The 21,331-nt window shown below is 37.4% G+C and overlaps 1 protein-coding gene across 1 annotated transcript in view; it reads left to right on the top strand.

Moving 5' to 3' along the window:
* Positions 1–21,331, top strand: part of FBN2 (fibrillin 2) — a 269,644-nt gene that overhangs the window by 195,199 nt on the left and 53,114 nt on the right. Inside the window, exons 27-36 of the mRNA XM_005557677.4 lie at positions 703–828; positions 2,706–2,831; positions 3,251–3,373; positions 3,534–3,659; positions 3,985–4,110; positions 5,762–5,884; positions 8,129–8,251; positions 9,988–10,113; positions 19,784–19,906; positions 20,495–20,617. Coding sequence (XP_005557734.3) covers positions 703–828; positions 2,706–2,831; positions 3,251–3,373; positions 3,534–3,659; positions 3,985–4,110; positions 5,762–5,884; positions 8,129–8,251; positions 9,988–10,113; positions 19,784–19,906; positions 20,495–20,617 — 1,245 coding nt within the window. The remainder of the gene's footprint in view (positions 1–702; positions 829–2,705; positions 2,832–3,250; positions 3,374–3,533; positions 3,660–3,984; positions 4,111–5,761; positions 5,885–8,128; positions 8,252–9,987; positions 10,114–19,783; positions 19,907–20,494; positions 20,618–21,331) is intronic.

Genomic DNA, 21,331 nt, shown 5'->3' with positions numbered 1-21,331 from the left:
CAGGATCTTTGGTGAGAGAGAGAAGAGATTTAAATGTCAGACAGGAAATGCACTCCTGGATAGCTCTCAGGGAGCCCCAACCTCTTGGGGCCTTCATGGCAATGAGATATTCAGATTGGATCCTGTTTATTCATAGAAACTAAAATCACACAGACTAGTTACTTAGGTGGGACTCATTTAAAATGCATGGCATCATGTGGTGGCCCCAAGATTTGTATTCAGTCATGCCAATCCCATGTTATTGCTCTTATCTGTGTACTATTACAAACCCTTTTGGTTCCCAACCTTTTAGCCCACTGTTTAATTTTCAGCACAATATAGGACTTACCTCATAGGATATAGTAGGTTATAAATCTAAGATTTTCCTTCACTCTGATTAGCGTTATAGACACTAGAATAACTGACAACAATATATCATGAGTCTGGGGTGATATAAAGCAAATATTATTTGTTTCTACCCCTTATGAGCCTGTTCGTTTCATGCAATTAAATTTCTTGAAAGCTTACTACCTTTAAGAGTAGAATGTTTAGTTTTTCTGTTGGTTGTAGGAAAAGTGAGGAAAGCATTATTCCATCTCCTGTGAGCGTATCTCTTACACTGACTCACACTCTCCCATCAGATAGTATTCTTTCTCCCACGCTGTATGTGTGAATATTTTTCCCTCAGAGTTCTTTAATGGATCTCACGTTTTTACCTTTCAGACATTGACGAATGTGAACGTAACCCTCTCCTTTGTAGGGGTGGCACCTGTGTGAACACTGAGGGCAGCTTTCAGTGTGACTGCCCACTGGGACACGAGCTGTCACCATCCCGTGAGGACTGTGTGGGTGAGTTTATCTCCTTAGCACATAAACCTGCCCAGCACAACTGGTAGAGAGCAGGGATCAGTTCTGACAAACCTGTTGTTTGAGGAGCACATGAGATCTAGCTTATTAAAAGGTGGAAATTGAGATTCCCTACATCTGGACGCAGGCTGTGTCTTCAGTGGATGCTTGGGTGACACTCTTGAATGAGCTGGCATTCCTCTGGTTGGCTTCTTTTTTTATTGCAAGCCACGTGATTGGTGAGGAGCCCTGTGGATGTCCCTGTGGTGTCATCCTCCATTAGGAAAAAATGGGAAAGCTGCCCTGTGCATTGTGCACCTTTGCCCAGCATCTTCCCATCTACTCAGGCAGACTCCGCTCTGCGCCCCTGTGCCTGCTCACAGAGCGGCTTGCATGTGTGTGAACACGGTACACCCTTAACCCACTTCTCAGGGAAACACTGGGTTTCTTCATCTGCCCTGAGCTCTGTAGGGATGCCAGAAAGGATATAAGAAGACTGATGACTGGTCTTTGGACATTGCAACCTATTGCTTTTCATAATACATGAAAGTCTCTGGAATTACTGGGTTCCTAGTATACTGGCTTTAAAACTTTGATTTAGCCAGAAAGCATGTTCTTCACAGGAAATCTTTCTTAAAACCGTAAGCAAATAAGACAGCCTAAAATAGAACAGATTGCACACTAAATTTCAAATCATAATTTGAGCACACCTTTCTAATACACATATATTTATTTATAAGCCATATGTATTGCTTCGCTAGTATATGAGGTGAATTTTATTATAGATTAAATAGATATTTTAAAGTGATAAATGAAAAGGTATTTAATGTTCTTATTTCATTTTAATAGTGGTATAAAAGGCTTTTTCACACTAATAATTCCAGAATATTTATTCATGGTTGTACATATTGAGGTACAGTGAGTCACAGATCTAAGTTTACTTTGTTACTTAGTTTTCATGGATCTTATAGCTTAAAAGAGTATCCCCCAAAGGAACAATGCAGAATACAAAATGTATATTTCTGTATAATATACACTTAGTGATCATAAGCATAAACCCATGCCGTATAATCTTGGTTATTTTGAAAATTTGGAATGAATTTCTGGTTATATCTGATTATATTGTCACTGTTTTTTACGTTATCTTACGCCTGACAAGTAGTTTATATAAGGAAGCGTATCACTCTGCCATTTTCTTCTGTTATCTTGTGCTTACATTATTGGCACTAGTTTATTTTTAAGGCACCTGCCCATATTATAGGGGTTAGTTTATTTTAAAACAGGCAGTGTGATTTGTAGATTACTATCCCGACACACAAAACATAGCACAGTGTAAACGATTAAACACGTGAAGGCCCTATTTTCATGCCTCTGTCTTGTGGAGCCATCAGTCTTCCATCAGGATACTTCAAATCATGTAGGTAACACTTCACCATCTAATATAGACCAGGTGAGCATGCCCGTGTAAGTTCATATATTAAGTAGTATTTAGCTTCAGTTCTGGCATGTGTGCAGTCTGTGTGGTCTAACATGATAGTCACTAGCCACGTGTGGCTATGTAAACTCAGTTAAAATTAAATAACATTAAATATTCCTTAGTTATACTGTCCATATTTCCAGTACTCGGTAGCACATGCAGCTGTGTATTAGACCGCATAGATATGGGAACAGTTGCATCATTATAGAAAGCTTTACTCAACAGTACTGTTGTAGATGGAAATAGAGACTCTAGCATTTTCTTTCAATCCCCCAGGAGAACATTTCACTTCCCCATGAAGTACACAGACCCCTTTGGAGACCACTGCTCTGGTGAAGCACCTTTCTGATGGCTTTAGTGATTTGACGTTGTGTAAAGCATTAATTCTTTGTATCTTTTATAGATATTAATGAATGCTCCCTGAGTGACAATCTCTGCAGAAATGGAAAATGTGTGAACATGATTGGAACCTATCAGTGCTCTTGCAATCCTGGATATCAGGCCACGCCAGACCGCCAGGGCTGTACAGGTAAGGGGAGACCAAGCAGGCCTGAAACTCATATGTCTCAAATCAGCCTAGGAAAACTTTTGGCACTGAATTATAATGAAGCTTATGCAAATCCTTTGTCCCGAAAATGAATGTAAGACTGGGGGCAGATCTCAGATATTTTGCTGGTCTTGCAGCAGACTCACTCAACTTAATGTAGAAAATGCTCTAATCCCCATAGTTCTTCTATTTCCAAATTATTTAATCTTAGGGTACTGCAGTTAAACATGGAATGCTGCCTAAAATGAAGTTAAAAGAACTAAGAAGGATGATGTTCAATCAACACACATAGTGGGGAGAAAAATTCAAAGCCACGTTAGCATTATCTGTTTAAAAAGAAGAAAACTCCTTTTAAGGAAGCAGACCTGACAAGTAATGTGGTTGCGTTGCTGTTTTCACAGATATCGATGAATGTATGATAATGAACGGAGGCTGTGACACCCAGTGCACAAATTCAGAGGGAAGCTACGAATGCAGCTGCAGTGAGGGTTATGCCCTGATGCCAGATGGGAGATCGTGTGCAGGTACAGAAAGGAAAACACATAGGCTTTGTACATCTAGTTAATTTTTTTCTTGAAAATATGGCTGCAGATATTACCAAGTGGAACCAGATAGAAAACAAAAGCATTTGAGATTGATGAATGACATTTTTATTTTCATCTGATGCTAATTTTGTATCATCAGACATTGATGAATGTGAAAACAATCCCGATATCTGTGATGGCGGTCAGTGTACCAACATTCCTGGAGAGTATCGCTGCCTCTGCTATGATGGCTTCATGGCTTCCATGGACATGAAAACATGCATTGGTGAGTATCATAAGAAAGGATAAACATTTATACACACACGTGCATACACACCCGCATGCACACACAAGCATGAAAAAAGGAAGGCTTTTTCAGTTGTTATTTTAAAAATTCAAATCATTTTACTAGAACTGTAAAATCTCAGGAAGAATTACTTTTAAAAATCTCTAAAGGCAGAAAGTATATTTATCTACAACACAATGATTTGCAGATGGATTATATTTTAGATCTCACCTGTGTATTTCAGTATTATGCTATTCAGTATAGAAGATAGCTTTTAAATTACTGTGATGAACACCTACTAAGATACTGAAAATAAATTTTCTAGATGTGAATGAATGTGACCTAAATTCAAATATCTGCATGTTTGGGGAATGTGAGAACACAAAGGGATCCTTCATTTGCCACTGTCAGCTGGGTTACTCAGTGAAGAAGGGGACCACAGGATGTACAGGTAGGTTTCAAGTTTGTGTTCTCTGTGTTTCAACTTCTCAGATGTCAAAGGCCAACTTTCAACATCGTTTGTTTTCTGGCATCCCTTAGGCCAGTTACCTACCACCAGGCTGTGACCGTGTGTGGGATGAGTGTGTGACCCATAGCATGTGTGATGGATTTGGCTGGTCTCTGTGGTAGCACACTGTCTGAGCCACCCACCGGGAGGCTGACTGTGGGCTGTGACGGAGAGTGAGTGAGTGAGTAGGAGTGCAGTCCGGTTCCCATGGCCCTGACCGCTAATGGTGGCTTATGCAGCAGCTGTCACTTTCTGAGTGTGACTGCTGCCCACATGGAAGACATTCATGAACAAAGAGCACCAAAAGACCCGGGATCCCAGTTGCCATTTACCTCTGCACTTCTTTTAAACTAGTAAAAATTAATCTTAAGTTTCATGGAGACCCTTTCCCTTTCTTCCTTTCTCCCATATTTTCCTTTCTTGTTTGCCCTTCTCTATTTGCTTTTGTCTTCTCTCTGCCCAAATTGCCTTTCTCTTTTTTCTCTCTTCACTTTCCTTCTTTGCTCACTTCACCCACTTTGTCTTTTTTTCCCTTTCTCTACTAACTAGTTTTAGCCTTTTGCGTGCAGGTGGGGCTAGGACGTGCCGGGGTCGAGGTTTTGGATCATGTATTCCTCAGTGCTTAATTTAAGACTTATGTATGATATTTTTTCAAGGCAGGTGGTGGAAGACTTAGAAGGCAACCCAGCCCTTAAGCTGACCCCTCCATTAAGGGACAGATTATAAAAGAAGGTGTTCTCTGCGTGTTCACCACTGACAGGGTTGATGTGAAGCCAACAGAGAGAGAGAGTGTGTGTTTGTGTGTGTGTGTGTGTGTGTGTGTGATTTCAGCATCTGTAATATGTAATCATTGAACTAGATAGAACACATTACTATTTATAGTCAAGAAAACTTTGGAGAACCAAATCTACATAGGTTATACATACATATATAAGGATATGTGTGTGTGTATACAGACAAAAACACACACGCACACACACTGGCGAAAGCATCTGGCTACTTTCCTGATAACATTCCCAGTGAATATTTTTCTATAATCTCAAATAGAAGAAATAAAAATAAACACCTAAATTATAGTTTTTTATTCTATAAAATATTTATATTGATTTTTAAAATGACAAATGATCATGTAATTTTAAAAAGAATAAACTATTACTTTTTTAAAAAAGTTAGATTCTTCATGAAAAATATGTAATAAATATCATTAGGAAGGAATAGCACTGTCTCTTATTGGAAATAAGATTTCTTTTGATCTGTAATCGAGTGTCCTCTTTATGGAGCTGTGTCTGAATCTGGACAGGGAAGAGGGCCCCAGGATGACACACGTACCTGCCAGGGAGCAACACTGCTGTGTCTATCTCTCTTCTACTGGAAAGTGGCTGACAGTTCTTTCTAGGGAAGAACTCATTTTATTAGGATCATGAATTTTCCAAATCCTCTTGTAGTCTACAAAACTTAAGAATAAAAGTTAGGCTACCATTTTCTCCATACAGTTGCATCTTTACTTTAAAATGTTACCTATACAAAAATATATCTGGAAGTAGAATTAATTAGTTTGTATTTTTATTTTTTCTTATGAATTATGGTTTCTCAGATGTGGATGAGTGTGAAATTGGTGCTCATAACTGTGACATGCATGCTTCATGTCTGAATATCCCAGGAAGCTTCAAATGTAGCTGCAGAGAAGGCTGGATTGGAAATGGCATCAAGTGTATTGGTGAGTTTGCAAATGTAAATATCCTTTGCTAAGGCACAGATTTTTAAAGGCTCTTTTTGGCACGATTGTAGAATCATGCTCTTCGCTTTTATTAATTCCCTTATAAAAAGGCCATCTTAGTTGCAAGGTAATTCCTGGCTAAGAGTTTTCTTTACCCTTATCAAAATTTCAACAGTATGCCTTGGCACCTGTTTTTTAATGTGTTGTTGTTCAGTAAAAAATTGATATGCAGCTGGTGATCCAAACACAGCTGTATGATGAAAAATGACTAGTATGTTCTTCCCATCTTTTCAAAGAAGTAATCAGTGAGATTTAAAATCCAGTGAAATAAATGGAGGACAATAAAAGGTTTTTTCAGATAACCTAAGTTTGTAGTAAGTCAACAATACCAGCATCTTACTAGAAAATAGAATTCTTCTTACAGGAAATTCTAAATGCTGTCTTGGATTCCAAGAGGTCTTGTTTGAAGAAAAAAAAAATGGGCAATTTCTCCAAGTTTTATGGTTCTTAAGCCAGAGTCTAAGGAGAAGTATTTTATATCTGAGAGGCAAGGAACTAGAATATACCCTGAGTGTCATTCACAGTTCTGTGTAATATGCTTAGTGTTTCACTTGCCTTACAATAAAGCATTTTTCCAACTGGCAAGAATTTCCAGGTCAATTTAAAACAGAAAAGAAAGCAAGCTAAACTCACTTCCCCCGATAACTTACAAAAAAACGTATAGACCCACAGTAAGGATTAAAAAATAGCTTTAAGATCTCTTACCAAAACTATAAGTTAATTTGAATATATACTTTTTTATCCATTCAAATATTTCATACTTATCAAAAGTTTATGTGCTGACTATAGAATTTGAAGTATCAGAGCTTCCGAATAACTGCTAAATAACATCCTGCAATGGCTTAGTGAAGCACCAGCCTCTAGTCCAGCCATCTTTCCAGGGTTACTATCATAACTTTTCAACCATGCCCCCATTCCCATTTTTGTAGCCCCATGTGCCTACCCCTTTTCTCTTTTCAGCCTCCCATTTTTGTGCTTCTTGTCCATCTGTCATTTTGGCTAACTATTGCAAGACAGCCTGCCTCTGATGCAAGACATTCAGCTGTGTCCAGCCTCCTGTGCTCCAGGATGTCACCCAAATTCATCCTCTTCTTTACATCTTCTTTCTTCTACTCTAGTCCCAACCAGAGAGAGCAGAGAGAGTCTCTCTGTGCTCTCTCTCCCTCTCTGTCTTTCTCTCTGTCTGTCTGTCTCTCTCATGGACCCTTGATCTTGGTGTCTGCTGAATGCTAAAAGAACCCCCCTCTGGTATGTTGGCTTGTTCCCTCTCTGGCCCTCCTGCAGTCCATTCTCCACATAGCAGCAGGAGCATGGATTCAATCTCTTCATAGTCTTCACTATAACCCATTGAATTCAGGATAAAATGCATCTTCCCTCCCTTGGCTGCGGGTTTCCATTGTCTTTCTAGCTTAATTGTCCATCGCCCTCTGTCTGGTGTATTCTGCTTTGCCACTGTAACCTCCTTTTGTTTCTTCAGTCACACCGAGCTCATTTCCTCCTTGGTGTCTTACCATGCGCTCCTCCCTCTGGAAGGAATACCCTTCCCCACCTCTGTTTAGCAGTTAAGTCTTTCTCATCCTCAGGTCTGACGTTTACTAAAAACTACTTCCTCAAAGGGGGCATCTTTGTTTCTGCAGCCCAAATAGGATGCCCTTTTTATTCTCTCATGACACCTTGTAACTTTTCTTCATGGCACATATAGCAAGATTTAATTGTTTTCTGTGTTTAACATCTGTCTTTTCTACTAGACTAAGGGTTCCATGAGGTCAAGAATCATATCTCTGTTTCCTCTTCTATTAAATAAACTTGAAAACTCTTTGTTAATTTTCCTGTTCTGAAATTCAGTATCACCTTCAGAATTGATCCTTTTACTGATAAGGAAACCACTAATAAAATTCACCCTCAGTAGAAGTCAGAATGAGATCTAACACTAGTTTGCTTTGAGCTGTTAAAAAATTCATGTTGACTATATATCTCACAAAATGCTTGAGTTCATAATTTTGGCCCACATTTATGGCATGGACATTGGATATTGGGTCTGAGAGCTTAGTGAATTGGAACTGTGATCCTGCAAACTAAAACGCATGCCATTTGTCCAGTTTATATGTAAATTAAGACAAACTTTCTTTCCAGGTGCTTAAATATTGCATTTTCATTTCTGAACTTTTTTGCTGTGTTCTGCAGATCTGGATGAATGTTCTAATGGAACCCACCAGTGTAGCATCAATGCTCAGTGTGTAAATACCCCAGGCTCATACCGCTGTGCCTGCTCCGAAGGTTTCACTGGAGATGGCTTTACCTGCTCAGGTGGGTGACAGTCCTGAGGTGTATTCTGATGGGCTGGTCATAGAACACTCTATATGCTTCCTCATTTGAAGAAAATTATAGCTAAAGGAGACAAAAGTAACTACTTTTTTTATACTTGACCTGCAGGTGACTATGTATCTTTCTCTTACATTAAACACAAAAATCTGAATGACTTTCCAGATATATTCTTGAAAGTTTTCAAATAAAGGCATTTGTAACAATCATATACTGTTAATGATTTGCCATTTTGTCTTACTTATTTGTAACATGGTGGTTAAAAAAATGCAGCCTTTGTCTGGATCAGACTACCTGGATTCAAATCTTGCCTATGCCATTTTTTGCCTGTAACTGTAAGTGAATTGCTTAACTTGTCTGACCTGATTTAAAATGCAATAGTAATAATACAATTTTCTTTTCTTCTTTTTTATTCTTAAATGAATGGTGTGGGAAAACTGTTCAGCTTTTTAAGATAGGATATATGACCTATCTGATCACTGCTATTTAATGTGTTTATCAAAGTCTCAGTAGTTTATCACATGACATTGAAAGGATTAAATGGAATAATACAAATAAAGGACTTAGAAGAACACATCACAAAATTTCAGTAAATATTAGCTTCTATTTAGCTTCTATTCATTCGTATTCTTTGAGAATAAAGCATCCTCTCATTGTATGCATGTATAAGACTAGATAATCTTGCTGGACATAAAGTTGAATACTTTTCAGTTTATAAAGTAAGTGTTTCTCAATTGATTTTCAGTACACATTTTAAACCCATAATTAAAGGATAGACTAAATTATTTTCTAATTGTTGACATCAAAAATGCAGCCTCATCATTTTCAGATGCCTGTTTAAGGAAATGTGTTTATTCAATTTTAAAGCTTCATTACTTGTAGCCCTAGATATTGCATCTTTCCTGGCATTTCTCTACAATGTGGTATCAAGGAAAGAGCATGGCTTTCAAGTCAGACACATCTGCAATCAGATCCTGACTCAGTCAACATGTATGATTACCTTACTGTGGCTCTGTCAGCTTACTTGGATGCCCTTAGCCACAGGTTCTTCCTCTTCTAAACCTCAGGAGATTGGTGAATTCAGTGAAAAAATGCATGTCAGGCAACCAGCACAGCACATGGCAAATGACACCCTCACTAAACATTGATTTTTCCTTCCCTCTGATTCCACTTGATAGAATTAAATTATCTTTAAGGTCTGTGAGTAATGTCCATTTGTGTAATTAAGATAGAAGTATTTTTATAAGATTATGACATGAAAGAAACTTTCCCCATTCCCACAGTGTCTCTAGTTTGCTTTAAAACACTTGAACTAGTGAAAAAGCAAGTTGTTTATTCGAATACTATAATTTTCTCAAAGAATGATCACCATTTTAAGGTTAATTCCAATGTTTTTCATATCTAAATAACGTTGGCATACCACTGACAAGAGAAGGCAAATGTGAGAGACGTCTGCATTTCTCCTATTAATAATATTGCAATTGAATGTTAGGGTGCAGGTTAAATAGCTTTTCTTTAATTATATTACAATTCAATGTTGCGGGGGGCAGGATAAATAGACTTTCTCTCAGGTTGATACCGTCCTTTAAGTGAATGTGATTATTGTTTCATGTTAATAAGCATTAAGTCAAGCCAGTAAAACTGATCTATTTATAGGGCAGGGAGAAAATATGTCATGAAATTTGGAACTTGACAGAGATGGAATTTCCTTTTTTGTGCAGATGTTGATGAGTGTGCAGAAAACATAAACCTCTGTGAGAACGGACAGTGCCTTAATGTCCCGGGTGCATATCGCTGCGAGTGTGAGATGGGCTTCACTCCAGCCTCAGACAGCAGATCCTGCCAAGGTGGGTCACCAGGATTCCAACTCATTTTCAAGTTGGATCAACCACAGCAAATGAAACCACAACAAGGGCTGGAACAAGCTCCACCTGGAAGCAGAATACATAGCACATGCTGCACATATAAAAGTCGTTCGTTTAAGCGTGGATTATTTTGCCGAATGAATAATGATGAAGGCAGCTTTCATCTCTTATGAAGTTTTCCTGGCCAAGAGCCAGTAGTTGGAAGTTTGGCTCATTCTTTTTTCTGTTTTAACCATTTTTTCTCTTCTTTCTTTTTTATCACTAAATGAATGACATGTGGAGAAACTATTCAGCTTTTAAAATATGCTCCATTACTTGTCTCAACCACCACTATTTATTGTGTTTATCAAAATCATAAAAAGCTCATTTTTGGCATTTACCTTCATGGTTGAGACTTCTGTCTGTATGTCTGGGAATGGAAGTCCTCTTCAGGGATTCAGCAAGGGCTGTACTTTTGCTTAATACTAGTGGTTCCTTATTCTAAGTGATGAGATCATCCCCCTTTCCTAGAAATGGGTCTTTGTGCCTAGTATGATATCTTTCCAAGAAAAAGAATTTGGATTTTCTATTAAATTAGAAACTCAATTCACATTATGTATAGTTTGAGCCATCATTGTGTTATGAATAGGGACTATATGAAAACATAAATGAAGAAAGGAGAGATTGAAAATAGTTTATACACCATAGGGCTTCAGCAGAATTTATGATTCACAGAAAACCTTTAAAAAAACTCAGTTTGGGCTGGGCATGGTGTCTCACCCCTATAATCCCAGCTCTTTGGGAGGCCAAGGTGGGTGGATCACCTGAGGTCGGGAGTTCAAGACCAGCCTGACCAACATGGAGAAACCCTGTCTCTACTAAAAATACAAAATTAGCCAGGTATGGTGGCTCGTGCCTGTAATCCCAGCTACTCAGGAGGCAGAGGCAGGAGAATTGCTTGAACCCTGGAGGTGGAGGTTGTGGTGAGCCGAGATTGCGCCATTGCACTCCAGACTGGGCAACAAGAGTGAAACTCTGTCTCAATACAAAACAAAGCAAAAATAAACAAACAACAAAGAAACTCAGTTTGCCAGTCATGCAGCCTCAGAGAAAAAAAAAAAAAAACCTAACTGCTGAGCAAAAAGGATAAAATGAAAACAGATTTAAAAACTTCCCCCTACATCAGTATCTAACCAAATGAACAGAAATGGCAAGTACTGGCACACATGCACACACACATACACACACACAAACACACAATTCATCAGTGTCAACCAAACAAAACCAAATGATACACCCTGCAGTAGAGCCCAACTCTGCTCCACCGTCAGAAGTGACCCTGAAGAAAGAAAGTGAGCCAAAAGTTCATGAAATTCTTCAGAAAGAGCAACAAATGTGGAGAGACTCAGAAAAAGGGGATGAACGTTGGCCCTAGGGAAGATGAAGTTACAAACTGAAAGCATTCATGCTTCTACGTTGACCCACAATATTGGGCAGAATCTAATCCATTTTATACAAGGTGACTTAGGGTAAGTTCCTTTTTTTCTTGGTCCTGGTTTCTTTTAAGCACTGAAGTGTAGTAGTAGAATTAATGGAAAATGTGAATCAATGTAAATGTGGAATGACATGATTATTATTTACATCAGTTTGACAAGAGTTAGTGGGAGAAGGAACAGGTCAGCCGTAGCCACTTTCACTAACGTAAATTCTTTATATCTGGACAGGATTTTTCCTTCCTAATTGTGTATTACTTTATGGGTGGCACAGGCCCTTTCAGAACTTCCCTCTCCCCCAAGATGGTGCTAAATAGTTACTGTTTACTGTACTTCCTGCACATCTAGTTTTCTCATATGTCATTACCACAGAGAGAAACTCGTAACTGACAGGGCAGCTGAGGGTTGGCACACCTGTAGTTCACCCTCAGTTGGACCCTCTGCTCCATTCAGCTGAACACCAGCTTTTGAAATCCAAAAAATGTAATTCCATGGTTCTGGCCATTCTCCTTGTTTTTCTCTCCTCTCCACAAGGTCTGGCTCATCTGGACCGTTTCTCCTGAATTTATTAATTGAATCCCTTGTTGTCTACCCATCTTATTATAAGTACATGATCCTCCGATGAACATTTTCCACCACAAAGTCTCAGAATTTCTATAGAATTCAAAAAATTATTGAAGTTGGCCATTTCCCAGTAATCTCCACCAAAATGAGGGAATATAAAACCTGGAGGAATCCCTGCAAGAACATGATAGAGGACTCCATTAAATGGAACAGACCTACATACAGACCATTTTCTATAATTTCTAAAGAGAAAGCGAAGGCCAAGTTCATCAACATAGAGCCCAGGGGAGCTCTCCCCATTCTCAATCTTCTCTCCCTCCACCTTATGAAACTTTGGGCGACTGAATACAGCTTTAATGAAACCGAAACCAGCTGTCTTCCACATAAGCTCTGATAAAGAAGGAAAGATATCAAGAGATGTTATTTAAACTGTACTAAAGTAAACAAAAGCTCTTGAAAGAGCAGGCCAAGTAGTGTGTATACAAGCTGAAAAATAAACAGTAGCAACTATACAGGCATCCTATGAAAATAAAAGGAAGAAAAACACAAAAACAGCTAAAGAACCAACCCACAATGGAAGAAAACTCCTCAAGAAATAAAACAAAATTTCCATAGGTACTTTTTGCCATATATGATCTTAATAAAATCATAAATGTAGTTGAACAAGCTTATGGAGATTATAAGAGCTATAGAGTAAAAGGGAGATTGTAGAATCAAGGGAAATAAGAAATGGGGACCAATACAGCAAAATAAGAGAACTATTAAATGAATACAGCAAAAACCAGAAGACATACAGATGAAAATGTAATTGCTAGCATAGAGAAGGGGCCTGAGATAATAACAGTGGAAAAAAAGAGGAAAGAGAAATTAACACTATTAGAGAAAAGACAAAAACTATAAACATCAGTATAATTGGTGTCACTGAAGAGAGCCCAAAAAATCAACTGGAAAAAAAAAGTACTAAACAACCAAACATTTTTGTGCAGTTGAACAAAGAACTGAATATACAAAGCCCAAATTGTAAGACAAAGACTTAGATTTCCTACATTTGTCAACTTTAGTCATAGGAGACGGATTGAAGACTTCAGATAGAAAAGGCAACACATCTCATATGCAAAGACACACATAGGCTCAAAATAAAAGGATGGAGGAATATTTACCAAGCAAACAAAAAGCAAAAAAAAAAGCAGAGATTGCAATCCTAGTCTCTGATAAAACAGACTTTAAACCAACAAAGATCAAAAGAGACAAAGAAGGGCATTACATAATGGTAAAGGGATCAATGCAACAAGAAGAGCTAACTAGCCTAAATATATCTGCACCCAATACAGGAGCACCCAGATCCATAAAGCAAGTTCTTAGAGACGTACGGAGATTCTTGAAGACTCCCAAACAATAACAGTGGGAGACTTTAACACCCCACTGTCAATATCAGACAGATCAACAAGACAGAAAATAAAGGATATTCAGGATTTGAACTCAGCTCTGGACCAAGTGGACCTAATAGAGATCTACAGAACTCTCCACCCCAAATCAACAAAATATACATTCTTCTCAACACAACATCGCGCTTATTCTAAAATTGACCACATGATGAGAAAACACTCCTCAGCAAATGCAAAAGAATGAAAGTAATAACAGTCTCTCAGACTACAATGCAACCAAATTAGAACTCAGGATTAAGAAACTCACTCATGGCCAGGCATAGTGATTCAGAATGCCTGTAATCCTAACACTTTGGGAGGCCAAAGCTGGCAGATCATGACGTCAGGAGATCGAGACCATACTGGCTAACATGATGAAACCCCATCTCTACTAAAAATACAAAAAACATCAGCCGGGCATGGTGGCGGGTGCCTTTAGTCCCAGCTACTCAGGAGGCTGAGGCAGGAGAATGGCTTGAACCCAGGAGGCAGAGCTTGCAGTGAGCCAAGATCACGCCACTGCACTCCAGCCTGGGACGACAGAGCAAGACTCCATCTCAAAAAAAAAAAAGAAACAAAAAAGAAAAGAAACTCGCTCAAAACCACACAACTATACAGAAACTGAACAACCTGCTCCTAAATGACCAGAGTAAATAACGAAATTAAGGCAGGAATAAAGAAGTTCTTTGAAACCAATGAAAACAAAGTCACAATGTGCCAGAATCTCTGGGACACAGCTAAAGCAGTGTTGAGAGGGAAATTTACAGCACTAATTGTCTACGGGAGAAAGCAGGAAAGATCTAAAATCAACACTCTAACATCACAATTAAAAGAACTCAAGAAGCAAGAGCAAACAAATTCAGTAGCTAGCAGAAGACAAGAAATCACTAAGAGCAGAACTGAGGGAGATAGGGACACAATAAACCCTTCAAAAAAAAAAATTAGTGAATCCAGGAGCTGTTTTTTTGAAAAGATTAACAAAAGAGATAGACTGCTAGTGAGAAAAATAAGAAGAGAGAGAAAAATCAAATAGACACAATAAAAAATGATACAGGGGGAGATATCACCAGTGATCACACAGAAATATAAACTACCATCAGAGAATACTATAAACATCTCTATGCAAATAAAGTAGAAAATCTAGAAGAAATGGATAAAATCCTAGACACATATACCTTCCCAAGACTAAACCAGGAAGAAGTCGAATCCCTGAATAGACCAATAACAAGTTCTGAAATTGAGGCAATAATTAATAGCCTACCAAACGAAGGAAGTCCAGGAACAGGTAGATTCACAGCCGAATTCTACCAGAGGTACAAAGAGGAGCTGGTACCATTCCTTCTGAAACTGTTCCAAACAATAGAAAAAGAGGGACTCCTCCCTAACTCATTTTATGAGGCCAGCATCATCCTGATACCAAAACTTGGAAGAGACACAACGAAAAAAGAAAATTTCAGGTCAATATCCCCAATGAACGTCAATGCAAAAATCCTCAATAAAATACTGGCAAACCAAATCCAGCAGCAAGTCAAAGAGCTTATCCACCAAGATTGAGTCAACTTCATCCCTGGGATGCAAGGCTGGTTCAACATATGCAAATCAATAAATGTAATAATCCATCACATAAACAGAACCAATGACAAAAACCACACGATTATCTTAAAAGATGCAGTAAGGCCTTCAGTAAAACTAGGCCTTCATTAAAATAGGCCCTTCAATAAAATTCAACACCCCTTCATGCTAAAAACTCTCAATAAACTAGGTATTGATGGAATGTATCTCAAAATAATAAGAGCTATTTGTGACAAACCCACAGCCAATATCATACTGAATGGGCAAAGTCTGGAAGTGTTCCCTTTGAAAACTGGCACAAGACGAGGATGCCCTCTCTCACCACTCCTATTCAATATACTATTGGAAGTTCTGGCCAGGGCAGTCAGGCAAGAGAAATAAATAAAGGGGATTCAAATAGGAAGAGAGGAAGTCAAATTGTATCTCTTTGCAGATGACATGATTGTATATTTAGAAAACTGCATCGTCTCAGCCCAAAATCTCCTTAAGCTGATAAGCAATTTCAGCAGTCTCAGGATACAAAATCAATGTGCAAAAATCACAAGCATTCCTATACAGCAATAATAGACAGAGAGCCAAATCATGAGTGAACTCCCATTCACAGTTGCTACAAAGAGAATAAAATACCTAGGAATACAACTTACAAGGGATGTGAAGGGCCTCTTAGAAGAGAACTACAAACCACTGCTCAAGGAAATAAGAGAGAACACAAAACAAATGGAAAAACATTCCATGCTCACGGATAGCAAAAATCAGTATCATGCAAATGGCCATACTGCCCAAAGTAATTTATAGAATCAATACTGTCCCGATCAAGCTACCATTGACTTTCTTCACAGAATTAGGAAAAACTACCTTAAATTTCATATGGAACCAGAAAAGAGCCCGTATAGCAAAGACAATCCTAAGCAAAAAGAACGAAGCTGGAGGTATCGTGCCACCTGACTTTAACCTATCCTACAAGGCCACAGTAACCAAATCAGCATGGTACTTGTACCAAAACAGAGAGATAGACCAGTGGAACAGAACAGAGCCCTCAGAAATAACACCACATATCTACAACCATCTGATCTTTGACAAACCTGACAAAAACAAGCAATGGAGAAAGGATTACCTATTTAATAAATGGTGTTGGGAAAACTGGCTATCCCTCTGCAGAAGACTGAAACTGCATCCCTTTCTTACCCCTTATACAAAAATTAACTCAAGATGGATTAAAGACTTAAACGTAAGACCTAAAACCGTAAAAACCCCAGAAGAAAACCTAGGCAATGCCATTCAGGACATAGGCATGGGCAAAGACTTCATGACTAAAACACCAAAAGCAATGGCAACAAAAGCCAAAATTGACAAATGGAATCTAATCAAACTAAAGAGCTTCTGCACAGCAAAAGAAACTATCATCAGAGTGAACAGGCAACCTACAGAATGGAAGAAAATTTTTGCAATCTATTTGTCAGACCAAGGGCTAATGTCCAGAATCTACAAGGAACTTAAACAAATTTACAAGAGAAAAACAGCCCCATCAAAAAGTGAGTGAAGGATATGAACCGACAATTTTCAAAAGAAGACATTTATGCGGCCAACAAACAAGAAAAAAAGCTCATCATCACTGGTCATTAGAGAAATGCAAATCAAAAGCACAGTGAGATATCATCTCATGCCAGTTAGAATGACGATCATTAAAAAATAAGGAAACAACAGATGCTGGAGAGCATGTGGAGAAATGGGAACACTTTTACATGTTGGTGGGAGTGTAAATTAGTTCAACCATTATGGAGGACAGTGTAGCGATTCCTCCAGGATCTAGAACCAGAAATACCATTTGACCCAGCAATCCCATTATGGGGATATTCCCAAAGGATTATAGATCATTCTACTATAAAGATACGTGCACACCTATGTTTATTGCAGCACTGTTCATAATAGCAAAGACTTGGAACCAACCCAAATGACCATCAATGATAGACTGGATAAAGAAAATGTGGCACATATACACCATGGAATACTATGCAACCATAAAAATGGATGAGTTCATGTCCTTTGCAGGGACATGGATGAAGCTGGAAACCATCATTCTCAGCAAACTAAGGAACAGAAAACCAAACACCGCATGTTCTCACTCATAAGTGGGAGTTGAACAATGAGAACACGTGGACACAGGGAGGGGAACATCACACACTGAGGCCTGTCAGAGGATGGGGATTAGGGGAGGGATAGCATTAGGATAAATACCTAATGTAGATGACAGGTTGATGGGTGCAGCAAACCACCATGGCACGCATATACCTACGTAACAGACCTGCACATTCTGTACATGCATCCCAGAACTTAAAGTATAATAAAAAAAGAAAAAGAAAAGGCAATTCATGAGCTAAACAGAAATATCCAATACCAAAAGACATTAGATCCATGCCCACAAAATTCTGAGGAAATGTGAAAAATATTATACTTAATTATAAAGATAATAAGCATTTTCTTACACATGAAATATGTCAGGTAGAAAACACCTGTGTTTTCATAAAAGTCCCACCCTTCTTGGAAAAAGAACAATCAGCAATGAAACACAACCAATCAAGAAACAAATGGAGAAGTTGTAATGAAACCATTATTGATCATTTTAAGTAAATAATTAGTACTAAACACTGTGGAAATTATGGTAAACTGCCATAGACATTGAAAAAGTGAAAATGATAAAAATAAGCAGTTGGAAGGATATATGAGTGCTAATTTGCTTATAATTTATTGTATAGAATTAATTAATACTATCTAAAAATTACATTTCAACTTTAGCATAAAGCCAAAAATTTTTTAGCATTTTTTATTCTTAACATTAGAAAAGTATTTTAAAACTGTTGAGATGATGGTAAATTTATCTGATGCATACAAATTGTTTTAGCTTCATGGTCTAAATATGTATATAAATGTCTAAAATGATCTTAAATGATTCTTTCTAGATGGAAACATTTTTGAGTAATTATTTTGCTATTTTGTTTTGTGTATTATTTGAATTTTTGAATATGTATCTATTTTACAAAGGAAAGACAGTAATCTTTTAAAATACCTTCTTTATACAACAATTACATTACTTAGGTGGAAGAAATTTCTAATAAAGTTCATTTATAAGTAAAATAGATTGGGCATGGTGGCCCGCACCTGTTAACACAGCACTTTGGAAGGCCAAGGAGGGAGGATCACTTGAGCCCAGGAGTTTGAGACCAACCTGGGCCACATAGGGAGACCTTGTCTCTACAGAAACTTTATAAACTAGCTTGGTGTGATTGTGTTTGCCTATAGTCCCAGCTACCTGGACGTCTGAAGGGGGAGGATTACTTGAGCCCAGGAGGTTGTGGCTGCAGTGAGCCATGATCGTGCCACTACTCCAGCCTGTGTGATAGAGCAACAACCTGTCTGAAACAAACAAACAAGCAAAAAAATGCACACTCAGAAGGCTGATAGTACAATTCCCTTTTTGAGTATAAATTAACACAATTCAATTGTAATCTAGCTTAAAGAATTTTTACCCATTTATATAAAGAGAATAACTTTCTTACCCCCAATACAATAAAAGATACCTTTGCACATGTTAAACTTTGAACATGATTGGAACCATACCTTAAATCTAAGATAGTTGAAACCAGTATTTTAACTATAACGAATGACCAAAGAAGTCTTGTTTAGACTTAAGATATAACTGTCTGATGACAGCAGTTTAGGATGACTTGTCTAGTCTAGCCTAAAATGACATGCCTGGTCTGCATTCTCCGAGTGTTAGGCAATTTTTATACAAAAATGTCCATCCTCTTTTTGAGAGTAGAAATTTAGATTATTTCCACAGCTATACATACCCATTGATTTTCACCTGAGTGAGGAGTGATAACTTCATATTTATTAACTTTGAGTTACAGCCTCGTGGAAGACTATCATAAACTTTTCATAAATGAATTTTTAGTCCAATTCAATAGAGATATTTTAATGAAATTTACTAGAATATGGGGTCAATGGATCATCTTATTAACATGAAATTAGGGAAGAAATTTCTTCTCTGTTTAAAACTGCTTTATAATAACAGAGAAGATTGCAAAATAAAAAGGAAGTAAAAACTAAAAAGTTAATTAATATTTAATTAAATTTAATTAACTAAATTAACGAAAAAGTTAATTTTAATATCTCCAATATTTAAAAATAATTATGTATTTGTTTTTCATAATATAAAACATTTATCAACTATAAAATATCTGCTGTTTGCACTAATTAGTTAGAATCTTTGAATTTGCTTTTATCTTTTTTTACAATTTCATTTCTTTGACATGTTTATATTTAATTTTTGTATTTTATGTGCCTTGAGCCAACTCTTCTTTAAGTATATCATAATCCAAGTCATTTAAAATACTAGACCCTCATTTTACCAAGGAAATAATATTTCTTTAATATCTTAGTTCCATAGGTGAACATTAGTTGCTTGCCCTTTGCACTTATCTACCTAGACAAAAAAAAAAAAAAGCTTTACTGAATAAAAACATCTGAGGGGGTAGAAAAATGCACTAATGTTAGACATTACATTAAAATTTTAAAATATCTTTGTAAATAAGAGATTACTATTTTTTTTTTAATCTTCAGATATTGATGAATGCTCCTTCCAAAACATTTGTGTCTTTGGAACATGTAATAACCTGCCTGGAATGTTTCATTGTATCTGCGATGATGGTTATGAATTGGACAGAACAGGAGGGAACTGTACAGGTATGGTCAGTTATGGGCTAAGTTGTGTTCTGATTCATTGAAATAAATATTCTGTGCTAATCGTAAAAATTCCTGAGATTTCTGCTTAGCTAATCAATGCATTAGGTTACACATTTTTCTGAAAAAGAAAATTATATTCAGATACGTTTATTTGTAGCTATGGAATTGATGTATTTTTATGTAAATAATATTAAATTGTTATCTATATAATTGTTAATATTAAATATCTGAAATGAAACTAGTAAAGTGTCTCTTTGAATATATGTTCATGTATATGTATATATATACGTGTATATTTGTGATTTTTGTTAAACAAATAGTGACATAATTTTTTCTTCCTCAGAGTTGCAAATTTTAATTAATTACAATGTATTTATCAAGGATACTAAATGCTGTCATAAATACTGTGTGCTTAATATGTGGAACCTGTTTTAGGTATATATCAAAATTTAAGATCTTTATTTTATTGTGTTGAGTCTTTCTAGTGATCTTTACTAACTTTCAAAAATTCCACCAAAGTCTTTGGAACAGCAGTATGCCTAGAAAAAGTAACAGTGGTAACCTGGGCATTTTCAATGCTTCTCCTAGATATTGATGAGTGTGCAGATCCCATAAACTGTGTCAATGGCCTATGTGTCAACACGCCTGGTCGCTATGAGTGTAACTGCCCACCCGATTTTCAGTTGAACCCAACTGGTGTGGGTTGTGTTGGTAAGTAAAGCTATATGAAACAAATAGAATGATCAAGTTGAATATTCAAACTCTCTTGGTAATGAACTGTAATGAATGTTTGCTACAGTTAACTTAAAAATAAAACATTACATGGTTGCCTTTATTGTGTTTGTCTTCCAAATCATCAGCTCCACCTTCCTCCTCTCACAGACTTGATATCCAAGGCACAGAGAAGTGCAGTAATTTTTTCAAGGTCTCAGAGCTTGAAAATGGCAGAGCTAAGGCAGTAGCCCAGGTTGCTGCCTGGCTCCTTGTCCAGTGTTTGGCCAGGATAACCCAGAGTGGTGGTATAGCTATTAGAATATCTATTTCTTCTGCCTACTGGAAGGGTCATATAGCAAAGTAAATGAAGTGATGAGAAGCAAGGAATTAGATAGATGGATTTATGAGCCAAACCATTGGAGCTGAAGTTGAGAGATGACAGGGAGGAGGAGGAGGCAGTAATGAAGGTTCGGAATCTGTGGTCAGCACCTCTGATCTTTAAAAAACAATTGTCCAGCTTTTATTCTCTGCGCTATTCCTGTGTTTTCCTAGAGAAAGAAATGGTCTGGGAAATTTTCTGGAAGTATACAAAAAAAGGGAGGAGTGGAGAATTCCTTGCTTGAGTAGAAATCTGCCTACTGTCCTCAGTGTCAGTTTTTGGGCCTGCAGCAAATGGGAGGAATATTTGCTGCTGTGATTTACACCCACCTT

Source organism: Macaca fascicularis, chromosome 6, assembly GCF_037993035.2.
Source record: "Macaca fascicularis isolate 582-1 chromosome 6, T2T-MFA8v1.1".
NCBI lineage: Eukaryota > Metazoa > Chordata > Mammalia > Primates > Cercopithecidae > Macaca > Macaca fascicularis.
Note: the sequence above shows the minus strand (reverse complement) of the source record. Positions and strands in the feature narration are given on the sequence as shown.